The following is a 17,272-nucleotide window of genomic DNA, read 5'->3' as shown; positions in this document are numbered from 1 at the left end:
ATGTGGGTCTGCCTGAAGTGGCTACGAACAAATGATTTCTCCAAGGATTCTATGTCCTAGATTTAATTTTGAATGGCCTTTTAATATAGCAGTCTTTTATTCTCAGGGCATTGCCGGCACAGACGTGGCTAAAGAAGCCTCCGATATCATTCTCACTGACGACAACTTCAGCAGCATCGTCAAGGCCGTAATGTGGGGGCGGAACGTGTATGACAGCATTTCAAAATTCCTTCAGTTCCAGCTCACTGTCAATGTGGTGGCTGTGATTGTGGCCTTCACTGGAGCTTGCATCACACAGGTATCACTATAAATGCTCTCTTCTACCATGAAGCAAAATGACGGAGCTGTTAAGCTAAATAGTGCAGCTTTACGCAAAGGATTGCGTCTTAACAGATGCACCATGGTGACTGATGGAAGCAGCTGATTGCTACCCATCTTGTGTGAAGTGATTGGAAATTGTTAGTCTGAGGCAGGAAGACTTGCAGGCAGTCAGCATGGGGTCTGGGACTGCTGTCCACAGGCAAACCACCAGTCCGAAATGAGCCAGCTCTCCTCTGTTAAATTGACTGATAGTCTGGCTGATTGCAGTCGAGGTCCTGTATTATTGCATAATGAATGGGAGGATTACATTTGCGCTTTGCATTGCTGTCAGTAGCCAAGGCTGGACATGGCCTCAAGCCTCAGGTGTTCTGCTTGTTTCGTGTGTAATTTTCCCTGGATATTTCTCATGAGCAGGCCCACTCAGAATCAGACTCCACCAGAATTTATCTATTCTATTTATCATGAATCTCGTCTAATCTGATCATTTTCCTCAGTTCAGGATTCTCATCTTTAAATTCATTATGCAGAATTATTTCCCCAATATTAGTTCAGAAAATGCAAAAAAAAAAAGGAAAAGGAAACCTCAGTGAAGGATTCAGTACTCATTCGAATGCTAAGCTGAGAGGGTGTTTTTGAATGTTAAGATGGTGGCAGTTGTGAATGAGGTCAGAACGGTCACCTCCTGTTATCTCACTCTCCTAGGACTCTCCTTTGAAAGCTGTACAGATGTTATGGGTAAATCTGATTATGGACACATTTGCCTCTTTGGCCTTGGCCACTGAACCCCCCACTGAATCTCTTCTGCTGAGGAAGCCTTACGGCCGTAATAAACCCCTCATCTCCCGGACAATGATGAAGAACATATTGGGTCATGCGGTCTACCAGCTCACCATCATCTTCACTCTACTTTTTGCTGGTAAAAACGAACACTTGTGATCGAACCAAGTCATGCTCATTATAATAGCAGAAAGCAAATGGAAATTTCAAGTTAAAATAATGTAAATAAGAAAGTAATTTATAATAAATAGTTTTGTCACCTTGCACCTTTGCTGTAAGATTCAGTCATCTGTGCCCTTTCTGTCCACCTTATTTTTGCTGTGAGAGCGGGTGCAGCCATTTGTAAATAATGTCTGGCTTCCCATCTCATCTGCTTTAAGCTATTTTTAGTTGTACAAAAGCACTCGTTTCGGTGCTTGATATTGCAAACTGGTGTTTCTTACTCTATTATTTTAATATATTGTCTTAATTATAAACACAAGTTTGTAACAGTTTTACTGTTTAATACACTAGATTATTTTAGTCATCGTTTCAATACAGCAGCTAAAGAACTGAAAGTCTTGAACATTCACGTAAAATGGCTTACTGGAAAATATGATAGTTACTCCAGCCATATTCTGTAATAATGCCACAAAGGGCTGTATCCTTCAAGGAAGTCTTATTTCCAATGCTACAATGTTTTACTTTCTGCTCCTTTCTCAGGTGAAAAGATATTCGACATCGACAGTGGACGTAACGCCCCTCTTCACGCTCCTCCCTCAGAGCACTACACCATTGTCTTCAACACATTTGTCATGATGCAGCTGTTTAATGAAATCAACGCCCGGAAGATCCATGGAGAACGAAATGTTTTTGAAGGCATTTTCAACAATCTGATATTTTGTACCATCGTCTTTGGGACTTTTCTTATTCAGGTGTGCAGTCCTACAAATTGGTGTATGAACACCCATAATCATAGCAGATATATAAGATCGTGTGACCCAAGCATGTCATGAACAAAAATGATTTAGAATTTTTCTTCCCACACTTAGATTGTGATAGTTCAATTTGGAGGAAAGCCATTCAGCTGTGTGGAGCTGAATATTGAGCAGTGGCTATGGTGTGTCTTCTTAGGCTTTGGATGTCTTCTGTGGGGACAGGTGAGCATCATTCCTTCCTATATTATACAAAGCATGTTCTTGTACTTTGTAACTTGCTCTCAAAACACTAATCCAAACCCCTCAATTGTGATAGAGCAGTGCCCCCTAAAGGCAGAGAACTGATTTACTGGGCTGAGAACATTTAGTTTTTCAAGTTGTTTTCTGTATAGAATGGCCACTTGATGTGTGTGTGTGTGTGTGTGTGTGTGTGTGTTTACATATATCCACACCCTCATTCAGATAATCTCTTCGATCCCTACGAGCCGGCTGAAGTTCCTGAAGACTGCTGGTCATGGAACGCAGAAGGAAGAAATCCCAGATGAGGAGTTGGAGGAGCTGGATGACCTGGAGGAAATTGACCATGCTGAGCGAGAGCTGCGCAGGGGGCAGATCCTCTGGTTCAGAGGTCTGAACCGCATTCAGACTCAGGTAACCTCTCGAAAACCGCGCAACTCTGCAGTCCAAGCTCAGGAACCCAAACCCCAACCTTTCTTAATTTTCTCTGATTATGGTTTGAGTTAGTACTCCCTCCAATCGATCCGCCACTTATAGTGACCTTACACTGGTGGAAGAGGGTTTATTAATGCAGTTTGTCAGTGCAATAAGCAGATCAATGCTAAAGGCAAATGTCAGGTCAGGTTCTTTTAATTCGGTGCCTTTTTTTTTTCCCTCTCTCTCAGCTGCTCTCTGTCACGGTCTTTTTTTTTTTTATGGGTGCCCTTCTTTCTCTATCCCTATTCTTTTCTCTTCTTCCTCTTAACTCTGTCTGTCTCTCTCCTTTTGCGTTCTCTGGGCCTATCACACTCTCTGATTCCTTCCAGATGGATGTTGTGAGTGCGTTCCAGAGTGGAATTTCCTTTCAGGGGGCCGTCAGGCGCCAGCCCTCCAGCAGCAGCCAGCAGCACGATGTAACCAATGTTTCTAGCCCTACACATGTAGCCTTATCTCCTGCTACTGCCTTCAACACCGCTTCTGCCGCTGTCGGGTGTGAGTGCGTGTTTATTAGTGCATGACAATTAACATTTCCTCCTCTCACCTAACGGTCTTCATTCTTCTCCTAATGTCCTTCTCTGTTTTTCTCTCGCTCTCTTGTTCGAAACGAAACGTATCTTTAAACATCTTCCACATTGCTTCTCAATGTTAACGGCTGTGTATCTTAAGTGTTAAGGTTGAGGTATCTATTTCTGTTTGATGGCTTTGGCTGGGTTCTCACCGATCAAGAGTCGTTGTCTAATCCCGTCTGGTGTGTCTGCAGACCTGCGCGTGCTCGTCAGGCTCCTAGGCTACTGCGTGTAAATGTTTTGAGTATATGCCCATGGTCACTGATAACCCGACCAATCGCACATGGTCTTGTGAATGGGTTTGTGGGACATTTTTTTTTTTTAAGGCAGTATTTTGGTAAGTATCTCTGGTTTCTGTAGGATCGAATTATATGATTGAGATGTTGTGCTGTAGTTTAGACAAAACTGAACTTCCTTTCCTCTTTCTGTAGTTCATTACCTTTCCTGTGGTGTAGGTTTTTGCTCGTTCACTCATTCTGCAACATTGGCGTTACTGTCCAACGTGGTTTTATCTATCACGCTGTCTCATATTCCACTCAGTGCCAGTTTTATCATCCTCTTTTTCTCTGTCTGTCTTTATTGGTGTAACTTTGTTAATTTACAGGGAAGATCTGCGACTGGATTAAAAGCTGGTGGAATCATGTCATTTCTGTTTTGTCTTTCAGCTCGATTCTAAACACATCAGTATTTCCATTTTTCATTAGGTGCTGGCTGTCCACAACCCCTTTTTCTCTGTTCAGGGCACTTTGTATTGTTTGAAACTGTCTTTTGTTGTAGTCTTGATTTACTGGACCTTGGAAAACAGGTTACGAAATGCTACAACACTGACTGCCACATATTCCTCCTTAGATTCTGTGAAATGTGTCATGGGCTATACTCAAAGGTTTACCTCTGTTGAAACACAAGGTAGCACTGCTCTGCATGGGTCCAGTCTCTAGACCGTTTGTGAATTTACTTGTGCTGGTTAGCTTAAATTGCTTGGCTGCTTTTAAAGTTTTGCGTCTCTACTTCACAACATAATCAGTGATCGAACCCTCCCCTCCAATGCAAGCATGCCCGAAAATATTAACCTCATGTGTTGAGCTGTGTCCTCTGGGGTTACCTTGGCCTTTCTCTTTTCCTGTCTCTTCTGTTCTCTCTTTCTTATTTACATTGTGAAAAATTGGCTTTCTGTAATTTACAACAAAGTTCTTTCCAGTTTGGTACATCTGTTATTTCTCAATCCTAAGAAAAGAGGACATTCTGTCCCTCGGTCAGAGGATAAGCTCACCGTAACAAGCATCAGGTTTTCAAGAGTTTGTTCACTCTTACTTGATAGTTGCACGACATCTGACTGCTCACACACACACTCTCAAATGGTTTTGGTGCGCTAAATTCACTGCTATCCACTAATCAATTAAAACCAGCCCATTTGGCCTTTGGTTTAACCTGTACCTAAAAAAAAAAGTGTTTCACTTTGTATGCCTGTTGTGTTCATGTGGGCAAACAAGTGTTAGCTCTCTGTGAGTGGCAAGGCTGACTTTACGTCCTATTCTCCTGCAGATCCGAGTGGTGAATGCATTCCGCAGCTCGCTGTCGCCCTATGAGGGCCTGGAGAAGCCAGAGTCTCGCACCTCCATCCACAACTTCATGACCCATCCAGAGTTCCGGATAGAGGACTCAGAGCCCCACATCCCCCTCATCGATGACACGGATGCGGAGGATGATGCCCCCACTAAGAGAAATGCCACACCCACTCCTCCTCCCCCACCCTCACCCAATCAGAACAATAACGCCGTAGACAGCAGCATCCACCTCTTCCTGGATCCCAGCATGCCAGCCACACTCTCAGCTCCCGGGAGTCCCATGCACAGCCTAGAGACGTCCCTTTGATCAGCTCCGCCCCTTGGTATGACACACAACACCTGCTTGTCTCCACAGAGACTAAAGCCTGGAGAACTCATTGGATGAGAGGGGCGGAGCCAAGGAGCTCTTAGCTTTTGCTTCTCTTCATCTGGATGTTGTACATTTTGTTCTTTTTGCCCTTTTGCTTATTCAAACACTGATTTCTGAATCTTTTGGCTGTTAATATTTTGAATTATTTATGTTTTTGTTTTTTATTTTTTTGGAAGACACAGGTCTGTTTACAAAGTTTGTAGATACTTTTTTTTTTTTCGTTGGTGGAAGAGCTTCCTGATGCAGAGAAATGGGGACAAATGAATCGAAAATATTTCAGAAACTGCTGTATTTTCAGGAAAAAAAAGGTGTTTATATGAAAACCGAACTATTTTTGCCTGCAAGTTTTATTTGTTATATATTTGTAGATGCATAGAACCCTCAAGCCAAATAGATAACACTAAGGCTTGTATAGGAGGGACAGAGGCAACTATTGGACACCTTTTTTTTTTTTTTTTTTTTTTTCATTCAACGGGTGACTGGAGGAAACAGTAGACAAGAATCTCTGTCAATAAATCTCCTCTCATACTACTTCACCCCTTAAAGACTTTGTTTGGGTTTATTTTTAAGTTCTGTTTCTTGTCTCATTCTCGTTTGAAAGTGAAGGAGTATCTGAAATGCCTAGTCTCTTCACACTTTTAATGGTGTGATTTTTGAAGTGGAGGTCACACCAGGTCCGCCTTTAAAAAAAAAAAAAAAATGCTTTGGTTAACTGAAATGGTCCACAGTCAGTTCATTAACATCAAGATATTAAGTTCCTGCCAATGTTTCATAAGTTTGTTTACTCAGGCTTTTGATTATTTGAAAAAAAAATATTTCCTGTGTTTTGTTTGATCATATGGGGGGAAAAAATGAAGTTTGTACTTTATATTGTCCTTCATATTCCATAAAGATTGCTGTCAGCTAAGAAAATATTGCTGCAATTGTTTGTACAATATTTAAGACCTGAAATACTGGAAACACAAAGCAACCAACATGAATAATTTAAGAAAACATGCATATAACACTATCACAGCACAGGGTACTTCATTTCAGATTCCCAAGGAATGTTTTGATACAGACCATATAAAATTATATTTTTATGAGGAAATGACAACATCTCAACCTGCTGAACCAGACCTACAGGGATTTTACATAAATTATATTCAAGGGAAGGGCGGGTCATGATTGGTTCTCTAAGTAATATAATACTCAGGGTGGCCCACAGCATGAAACTTATGGTCAAAATACAAACATGTTTTGGTGTTTTTTTTAATATATATTTAGGAGTAGATTAAATTTTTTTGGAAGCAGGGTTCCAGCTCAGACTGTTGCTTAATTAAAGGTGATATAAAGGAGAAAGGGATTTGCATTTCTTCAGTCATCACAACTGCACATATTTTGGTTCTGTTCTTTTAAGTTATTTCGTTTTTCAAGTTTATTAAATACAGAAAAACTGCAAAAGTTTGCAATTTAGAGCAGATATATTTAAAGAATCCATAACCTTTTTTTTTCTATAGCGTCTTCCTATAATGGGAATGAATGTTTATCCATCTGTTTTAAGAATTTTTTATTTTATTATTATTTTAAAGTTTGGAAATAAAAGAACATGTCTGTTTATCTTGCGCATTGTAAATGGATATCGTGATTTAACTTACATTTTAAACTTGTCGAGTATCGTGTATGGTTTTTAAGAATAAAAATTGATATTTAGCGTAAACTGAGGGCCATGTTTTCCTTCATGTTGAGAAATCGTTAGATTAATGAGTATAAATGCAAGAGTTTGTTGGTCCAAAAATGACAAAAACAAGCATACAAAAAGCAATCCATTGCGTCCTTCATATGACATACCAAAGGAGTAAATATGTCTCCAGGTTTAATATAAGTTACGTTAAGACAAATGTCATGTAAATAACACATTCAGGCATTGTCAAAATAGAAGTTGCATTCAGTAACAATGCAAAACTTTGCTATATGTGTGTGTGTGGGTATATTTATTTATATTATATGCAATTTATTAAAGATAATTTAAATCGTAAGTCGATCACTAACTTTTGAAATCTAGTGACCCTTCCAAAAAAAAAAAAAAAAAAAAAGGATAGTAACCTACACATTTGCAAGCCAACAACACACACTGAAATGATATAAGCATTACCTGTGCATGAGCAGATCTCCATCAGTCTAGTCATTGTCTGTCCACATGCTTCTGTTGGCTGGGTGTAACACTCCTCACACATCTCTAATTCTGTAGAAAAAAGAGACAACATTTCTAAATAGCAGTTAATAATTACACTGAACATTTTCAGAGACTTACAAATGAGTCACTTGTCATAAGTGACAATTGATTCCTCCACTTTATCACAGTGTGTGTCGGCTGTATTTGTTTATGGGCTGGAATATGTGCTGTTGAGTGACTGCAGGATTTGTACTTCACGTCTTCCTCGTGTCATGACGGCTTTCAAAAATACTTGCCAAAAATACTTTAACATTTTCATACCATTAAATGGATATATACATTTTTTTAATTAAATGTCTATAAGGCAAATGACAAACAGCTGATCATCAGCTCTTTCTTGTGGCCAGTGCATGTCAAGAGATTCATGAAATGACAAACTCAAGTGGACTTTACCTAAACAGTGTGTCCCTGTTGAACCCCTTGTGTACTGTAGCGGAACAGCAGGTACTAAAGGTTTACTTTCATTAGCTCATAAAAGAGGAGTGTGTTAACAATGAGACCAGTGAATAAAAAGTGTGCGAACGGTGCCCCTAGGAGAATTTGTTCTTGAGGCAGATCACCTGCAAGGAAGAAGTGTGGATGGATGAGTGACGTATTATGTGTTTTTAGCCTGTTGCTTCTGATGCAGTCCAGTCCAAGTTGGGAAAAATGGCATTTTGTACCTGCATGTCAAAGCATCACCCAAGCCTGCTCTGGTCCAAGTGTGTTGGCAAAGCTGATGCAGACACATTCTGGTCAGACGCCTGGTTCCCAAAGCACTCATCGGCACCCACAATCTGCTCAAACCTGGTCAGTGACAGAGTTAACACTGGAGTTAGACAAACACATACGAGAAGTGTTTTCCCCTCCTTAAACAACTTATAAACTGAAAAAAACTTTGTTAGTTCTTAACTAAAAAGAATGATACATTGTTAAATGTTATGGAGAAATTCTTTGCATTGTAATACCTCTCCACACACCACCAAACACTTTGCTTCCTGAATCCATAGGCGGAGGGTGAACCAACTCCAGGGTAAGGCTATAAGCAGCCATAAACACGTCTTTGATTGTTTATGATGAGGGAATTCGCAAGAGTCAGGATTTCAGTCAGCGAACGCGCACGCGCTCAACAAAACTGATGAGTTTCAGCGGAGTCATCTGAACGCTTCTGTTTTTCATTGCATTCCTAAACTCAACAGAATTGTGTGTGATTAGTTAAAATGCGCAACACTAAAAACGCCTGCTCGCACAAAACCGGACGCGCGCTCAGATAAACGCTGTTCTCGCACGGTAAGAGTGCGCGCACTTCGCTTTCCATAAGAGCAAAGGCAATCCGAAGGCGCGAGCGGAGAGACTTGCGCTCGCGGATTGTATTAATGTGCTTTAGCGCTACAACAATGCGCTCTCGATATTTGTTTGTAAAATAACGCATAATGTTCACTTTGTTAGCAACAGGCGTAATAGGTTATATGTTTGTCCAGGGGCATTTTTTCCAATTAAGTGGCATTTTTGCTCAAAGTCCCCGTGGCCAGCCTTACACGCTCCGCTAATGCCTGAATCTGTGTTAGAAAAATAAATATTAATATGGTGTACAACTTTTTTGTTACAATTATGATATTGATGAGAATATCAAAAGACAATTCTTCTGAAGGTCTGGCGGAGTTCAGCAAGGAGCAAGCAAGCAGCAGCATGTAGTCTACAGTACACAAACAGTGATAGAGTTCGGTAAAACTGGCAAGTTCTTTTCACCCGCAGTGATGTAGTAAACGAGCTACTAGCAAGTTTGCCTGAAAACAAGAGTTCCTCCGCTCTGTACAACATACGTTGATCTCAATGCGCTGGCGTCTGAGAGACAAGTCCGAAGGGACCGTCTGCAAAGTGCGAAACGCGAAAAAAGGCTACTAATAAAATACTCAATAACTTCACAGTAACACACTGTAGTGTCACCAGATTCAATTCACACATCACTGCTCTCCAGCTGGTTCTACTACAACGATGATTTTGGAAATAGGTGCTTTTGCACTTTTTTTTAAATTATTTTCTATTATGAAAAATAGTTAATTACTTTACTGTAACACACTGTACTTTCACCAAATTCAGTTCACACATCACTGCTCTCCCGTTGGTTATACTAAAATTTTCATTTAGCAAATAATTGCTTTTGCACATTATAATTTTTTATTATGAAAAATGTTAATAACTTCACCGTTATTGAACATGATAGTTAATAACTTTACTGTAACACACTGTAATTCCACCAAATTCAGTTCACACATCACTGCTCTCCTGCTGGTTATACTACAACTTTCATTTTGAAAGTAATTGCTTTTGCACATTTTTTATGATTTTTTTATTATGAAAAATAGTTAACATCACCGTTATTGAACATAATGGTTAATAACTTTACTGTAACACACTGTAGTGTCACTAAATTCAGCTCACATATCACTGCTCTCCTGTTGGTTATACTAAAATTTTCATTTTAGAAGTAATTGCTTTTGCATAATTTTTGGGATTTTTTTTATTATGAAAAAGTTAACTTTACTGTAACACACTGTACTTTTACCAAATTCAGTTCACAGATCACTGCTGTCCTGTTGGTTTTTTTATTTTTTTATTATGAAAAATAGTTAACGTCACCGTTATTGAACATAATGGTTAATAACTTTACTGTAACACACTGTAGTATCACCAAATTCAGTTCACTCATTACTGCTCTCCTGCTGGTTATACTACAACTTTCATTTTGAAAGCAATTGCTTTTGCACATTTTTTATGATTTTGTATTATGAAGAATAGTTAATAACTTCACTGTTATTGAACATGATAGTTAATAACTTTACTGTAACACACTGTACTTCCACCAAATGCAGTTAACACATAACTGCTCTCCTGCTGGTTATACTACAACTTTCATTTTTAAAGTAATTGCTTTTGCACATTTTTTATGATTTTTTATTATGAAAAATAGTTAATAACTTCACCGTTATTGAAAAATATGGTTAATAACTTTACTGTAACACACTGTACTTCCGCCATATGCAGTTCACACATCACTGCTCTCCTGCTGGTTTAACTACAACACTCATATTGAAAAGAATTGCTTTTGCGCAATTTTTATGATTTGTTTTATTATGAGAAATTGTTAATAACCACCGTTATTGATCATAATGGTTAATAACTTTACTGTAACACACTGTACTTCCACCAAATTCAGATCACACATCACAGCTCTCCTGCTGGTTATACTACAACACTGGTTTTGAAAGTAATTACTTCAGCACATTTTTTGATTTTTTATTATGAAAAATAGTTTATAACTTCCGTTATTGAACATAATAATTAAAGGGTTAGTTCATCAAAAAATCATAATTATGTTATTAATAACTCACCCTCATGTTCTTCCAAACCTGTGAGACCTCTGTTTATCTTCGGAACACAGTTTAAGATATTTTAGATTTAGTCCGAGAGCTCTCAGTCCCTCCATTGAAACTGTGTGCACGGTATACTGTCCATGTCCAGAAAGATAGGAAAAACATCATCAAAGTAGTCATACAGACTACTACTATAAAAAATGTGCCAAAGCAATTATTTTCAATATGAGTGTTGTAGTTAAACCAGCGGGAGAGCAGTGATGTGTGAACTGAATTTGGTGAAAGTACAGTGTTACAGTAAAGTAATTAACTATTTTTCATTGTAAAAAATCATAAAAAATGAGCAAAAGCAATTACTTTCAAAATGAAATTTGTAGTATAACCAGCAGGAGAGCAGATATGTGTGAACTGAATTTGGTGATACTACAGTGTGTTACTGTGACGTTATTGAGTATTTTATTAGTAGCCTTTTTTCGCACTTTGCAGACGGTCCCTTCGGACGCCAGCGCATTGAGATCAACGTATTTTGTACAGAGCGGAGGAACGCTTGTAGCTCGTTTACTACATCACTACGAGTGAAAAGAGCCATAATTCGTGCACTAAAAAAGTTTTGCTCGCGTGTTATTGATCCGAAAAAGTCGAATCTGTGAATATCTTGCCAATTTTACCGAATAGTCAGAGTTCACTTTGAAGTTTTAAGTGTCCGCACACAGAAATGATGCAACACAACGCACTGTATTCGTAGTAGACTTACTGATGAGTCAAGTGAGTGACACTCGGTTCCTTCACTTCATCGAAGTTTGCGTCGGTTTTATTTGTTTATGGGCTGGAATATGTGCTGTTGCACCTTGCGCGTGTTGTTAGTTGTTGCAAGCACACGAAGACATCAGAGATCAGATTGAACCTGAAACTCGCTTTCGCCGCCTAGTGGAGCGGATGGAAAACTGCCTATCTCGTTTCGACAAAACGAGTCAGATTTTACATTGACTACATTCCTCTGGTCTCCTGCATCAAGTTTAGCTTTGACACCAAGAGCTCTGTTCACTGAACCATCAGCATCTCACACAAAGAGAATTTCCTTTGTAGCATTAACTGTATGCATGTGCATTTATTTTGTTAATCAAATTCAAGTCCTATACAATCAGTGCATTTTGATATATGAATCTATCGTTAGAATTCTGTTGCCCTAATATATATATATATATATATATATATATATATATATATATATATATATATATATATATATATATATATATATATATATATATACATACTGCTTATTATTCTACTTTATAAGATTTATAGGAATTGCTTCCTTAGATCCATATTCCTAGAATATTCAATTATACAGAAAATGTCAAACCACGTGTCAGTCGGTTGTGTCCACAGATTTCCTATACACTTGCTATACTTCATACTTCAGTTTATAAAAAAAGTGTTATTTTTTGTTATGAAATATTTAAATGGTGGTGTGGTGTTGGCACAGTGGATAAGACACATGCCTTTGGTGTGAGAGACCCGGGTTCGAGTCCACTGTGAGACACCAATGTGTCCCTGAGCAAGACACTTAACCCCTAGTTGCTCCAGAGGCGTGCGACCTCTGACATATATAGCAATTGTAAGTCGCTTTGGATAAAAGCGTCAGCTAAATGAATAAATGTAATGTAATGTAAATGGTTTTATGATTATCATAATAAACTAAAACCATATCATAGATAACCTTGAACTTGAGACCAAATGACAGATTTGGCAGTCTCATCTTTGTCATCCCTAATGAGTTTGTATCTCTGATATATTTTAAAACAAATCTATGATTTTAAATATTGTAAATACTAAAATATTTGATTGCACTGGTTGGGGCATTCATGAATAGCCTACTTACAATGTTCCTTAGATATGAAAGTGAACTGAACATAGAGAAATCTTTATTAAGAGGATAAGCTCTTTGAGATGAATCATCTCGTTTACAAGAGGGTCCTAAATGAACTCCACGTGAAGCTCATACATTTAAATCTCAAGCATCACAATTTATAGGTTTACTATTAGAAATATACTTGGAAAATGAGGAAAAACACTGAGTGATATACTGTAACTGATATACTGTATCATCTGATTTCTTGATTAAATTAACATTAAAGTGGGTCATTATCAAAATGATTTACCTATCATATCATCATATATCATATCATGTATATATATATATATATATATATATATATATATATATATATATATATCATATCATGATATGAGATGTATGTATATATATATATATATATATATATATATATATATATATATATATATATATATATATATATATATATATATATATATATATATATATATATAGTAGATATAGTGTCCACAAGGGGGAGATGCCAATTGTGGCTGTGCCTGTTTTATTTACATTTACTCACCCTTAGCTTATACCAAACCTGTATGAATTTATTTTTTCTGAAAATTATCAATAAAAATACAGTGTACGTCAATGGAATTCAGTTGGGGCCATCAACTTGATTCAAACAATTTGAGGGTGAGTAAATGCTGAATGGGTTTTCATTTTTGGGTGAACTGTCCCTTTAATAATCTTAATCTTGAACTACAAAATCCAACCAAGTTTATTGTACTAAGCGGTGACTGAATCTGCAAACACCAGCACAACAAGACGAAAACAACTGCGAGTAATATTTTCAAATTTTACATACACAAACATCTATTTAACTAATAAACAAACCACCCATAGAGTTTCAGAAGCAAAGCAAAAACAACCGGCACACCCTGTGATAAAGCGAGGGAATCGAGAATGACACACGACTCACCTGTAAATCAATTTACGCGTTAAGCGCGTTTCTCTTTGCCAGATGACTAGCACGCATTATATGTTATTTTGTCTACAGTTTTGATTTAACTATAATTTTTCTTTTTGTAATAGCAAGGCTGACAGTTTAATTCGTGTTATGATGCCATGACGTTACTTCATTGGCAAGCGCTCGTCTCTGTAACAATAAAATACCAATTTACTACGTTAATACAATATATAACACACACCAAAGTGCAATAAAATAAAAACCGAGCCTGTCTGCAGCAGGATGACAGCGAGCGCGGATGTGCACGTAGGGCGAGCAGGGAGTGGTGGCTTCACGTTGTTCTGTTTGCTGTTGTGCGTTCCTCTGCTCGCGGTGTATCTGTGTATCCCTCCGCCACAGCTCTCACCTGTGCTCAACAGCTGGCGCACTTCCGGTCACTTCTTCACATTCAGAGGCAATAACATCTTCTATAAAGGTATATCAACAGGCTTTGTTTACAAACTGATACTCTTTCTCATTTTCGTTGATATATATATGATTCTCATCTCTCATTTTCGTATGTATATGTATAGTAAAATAATGTACTGTGCACGTTTGTCAATAGAGTCTGTTGGTGTGGTGGGAAGCTCTGATGTCCTGTTGCTGCTTCATGGTTTTCCTACTTCTAGCTATGACTGGTATAAGGTAAGTGGGCAGAGCGCCACTCTGGCGCTCTGGTTGCTCATTTGGGTCTGTCAGAGCATAGGATCAACATCCTGTCACATGACTACGGAGACACTGTAGCTCTTGAGTTACTGTACAGTTGAGCCGTAATTATCCTTAAAAGTCTCTTGGCATATTTCAGCTTAATGTTCCTGTAAGTATGATCTGGGTGGTTCTCACATGCAGTTAAACACACAGGAGTGACCATAACAGAAGTAGACACTTCACGATAAACAGCCTCTGCCTCTCAAATGGAGGTACATTAGTTTGATGCAGTCAGAAAATTAGAATATATATTCTTTAAATCTGAATGGAGATTCATAACTTTGTTCATTTTGTTTTCAAAAGGAATATTCCCCGAGACCCATTATCCAAGACTCCTTCAGAAAGTGAGTGTGAGCTTTACAAAGACAGATTTGTTTTCAATTTTCAATTTGTTTTCATTTACAATCATTTGCATCTATAGGTGCTGAAGGGACTCTGGTTTCATTTCACCTGTACTTACACGCCTAATAAACTTCCAGCTTTTCTCTAGAGGGTGAGTGGAGCATTCGGAATGGTGTTTAATTTTATGCTTTCTAGTACAGTTCAAACTATTTGTTGTATTTGACACAGTCATAAATTATTTACTCAAATCATGTTAGCTGGGACCTAAAGCCTTCTATTGCAAATATTATATATTCACCCTACAGAATAAGGGATGTGTTTGGACCATACACCCAGCCAACAGAAGCCGAGTTCTGGGACATGTGGACAGCCATTCTCTTTAATGATGGAAATCTGGTCATGGACAGGTGACCGAACTTCTCCATGTGTTGCACCTGCAATGCTTTGCCTTTAATAGTAACCGTCACCAACTATGGTTTGTTGTGTCTTGCCCAGTATACTGCAGTACATTAACCAGAGGCTAAAACACAGAGAGAGATGGGTCGGGGCTCTAACCTCCACTTCAGCACCATGTGAGTATACACACCATTCACACTGTGGCACGAAGTGCACAAGCAGCCGTTAGGCTACCAGAATGAGGTGTGTGAATATGACTCACTGTGGTGGTTTGCTTAAAAACTCGGCCATGGGCAATGCTATTGAGGCTAAATAGTTTAATCCAATAAAATTTACTATGGAAGCTGCTTAGGTTGTCTGCACCCCAGACAAAAAGTGTATAAGGTGACAGTTTACAAGCAATGCAGCAGAAAAATCTTGTTAACATTCATTCTGTAGGATAGGAGGGTTGAATTATTTATTATTTTTTTAAATAGTTTTTTGCTTTGAAAGATGATTAGTTGATAAATCAATTCAAGCTGTGTAATGTACAACATCCTGAACATTTGTTCTTTGCAAATATCACTGATTGATCACCTTTTTTTTTTTTTACTTTATAGTGCACATGATTTATGGACCACTAGATCCAGTTAATCCACATCCTGAGTTTATCCAGCTCTACCAGTAAGTAGTTTATAAAACAAACTTTTATGTTATTATTGTCATTGTCGGTAAATATGGGGATATATATATGACCAATATCACACTCGTAGACTTCAGCTATGGCTGTATATTGGCACGGCTGTGATTCTGCCAAAGACACGAGAATGCAGGTAATCACAGCGTGCCGATATACAGCCATATCCCACGTCTACGAGTGTGATATTGTGTTTATACAAGAGTTTGATGGCACGAATGTGTAAATGAAAAAAAACTACAGCATAGTTTTCTTTAAAAACCCTATTTAAAAGCCCTTTTGTGCGTAACTACTTCCTTCCGCCACAGATTCAAATCTCAATTTGCAATTTAACAACTGAGCTCAAGCCTCAGTTACTAATTAGAATACGTTCACTTTAGAACTAGTCACGAAGGAAGCATATTGTATTACTGTATTACAAGAAGTGTATTTTGTGGAGTCGAGTATTATGAGAGAGCATTCGTTCTTCAGCTCAATCTCTTATTAACAATAAAACATTAACTTCAGTGTCCACTGAGGAAAGGGATATCTTTGTCATACTGCCCTTTCATCTGTTAAGGGTGACTTCTAATGCTCAGTGTGTTTGTTGACTGCATCTTACAAGCTGTTTTTAAAAGTAAAAATAACTTCCGTTTCAGTCACAATATATAGGTCTTTACCACTTTACCACTGACTCGTAATTCTATCTTACTTGTCACCATCTAATGGTGGAAAATCACCATCACTAACACACATGAAAACAAAAATAGCCTGATGAATCAGTTTGGCTGTTGTAGTTTATGTGTGCTGAAAAAAGTGGAAGTGGCAAAAGAGGGAGGGAGGGATAAGAGCTTGAGGGAAGCAGTTTTATGTTTTAGCAAAGTGTCGCATTGATTTCATGTCGCATTTTTATTGGCTAATCAGTAAACGTGGGTCGTAGCAGCAAACACACAGTGCAATGATCATGCTGAATTTCTGACATTGTCCGAAAATTATCATAGTCTATCTTTGGTAGCAAGACTGAAAATGTCCATCTTTGAAGCTCTCTCACTGTACGACATGGTATCACTGCTTAGAAGCCACGATCATAGAAATCGTCGTGATTGTTTCACGATGCCAATGTTTGTCTGGGACAGCAGAAAATCTGGCAGTGTGGGTGGGATGCACTGCACTATTTGTGTCTCTGCAGGGTTAGTTCTTCATAAGAAGTAAAACCAGTGGTTGGAACAAATCCTACAAAGATGAAACGACCAAGCTGCGACAGAACAATCTATCTCTGAAGATGTCTGGGCATTATAACAATAGAAATCTTTTAGAACCACTTTTCTCTTTGTTCCTTACAGGAAACTAGTGCAGAGATTCACCATATCGGTTCTAGATGAGCATGTGAGTCATTATCCACAGCTGGAGGATCCCACTGTCTTCTTTAATGCCTACCTCAGTTTTATCAACTCATTCTGAGATGAGTAATGAGGGGAATATTAAATTAAAATTAAATATAAAAAATATTGAATATTG

The 17,272-nt window shown here is 38.2% G+C and overlaps 1 protein-coding gene and 1 pseudogene across 6 annotated transcripts in view; both read left to right on the top strand.

The window, feature by feature from the left end:
- LOC132098911 (plasma membrane calcium-transporting ATPase 1) overlaps positions 1-5,778 on the top strand; it is a 35,753-nt gene extending 29,975 nt beyond the window's left edge. For 4 of the 6 annotated variants that reach the window (XM_059505190.1, XM_059505189.1, XM_059505191.1 and 1 more), the window contains exons 16-22: positions 107-298; positions 1,024-1,237; positions 1,801-2,012; positions 2,130-2,237; positions 2,478-2,666; positions 3,059-3,145; positions 4,841-5,778. In XM_059505190.1, coding sequence (XP_059361173.1) covers positions 107-298; positions 1,024-1,237; positions 1,801-2,012; positions 2,130-2,237; positions 2,478-2,666; positions 3,059-3,145; positions 4,841-5,170 — 1,332 coding nt within the window. In that variant the 3' untranslated portion in view covers positions 5,171-5,778. Of the gene's footprint in view, positions 1-106; positions 299-1,023; positions 1,238-1,800; positions 2,013-2,129; positions 2,238-2,477; positions 2,667-3,058; positions 3,225-4,840 lie in introns of all 6 variants that reach the window. The other 2 variants (XM_059505195.1, XM_059505194.1) reach the window with 2 other exon arrangements.
- Positions 5,779-13,610: 7,832 nt separating this feature from the next.
- On the top strand, positions 13,611-17,215 carry LOC132098371 (mesoderm-specific transcript homolog protein-like; annotated as a pseudogene).
- The last annotated feature ends 57 nt before the right edge of the window (positions 17,216-17,272 follow it).

This window comes from Carassius carassius, chromosome 22 (genome assembly GCF_963082965.1).
Source record: "Carassius carassius chromosome 22, fCarCar2.1, whole genome shotgun sequence".
Lineage (NCBI taxonomy): Eukaryota > Metazoa > Chordata > Actinopteri > Cypriniformes > Cyprinidae > Carassius > Carassius carassius.
Note: the sequence above shows the minus strand (reverse complement) of the source record. Positions and strands in the feature narration are given on the sequence as shown.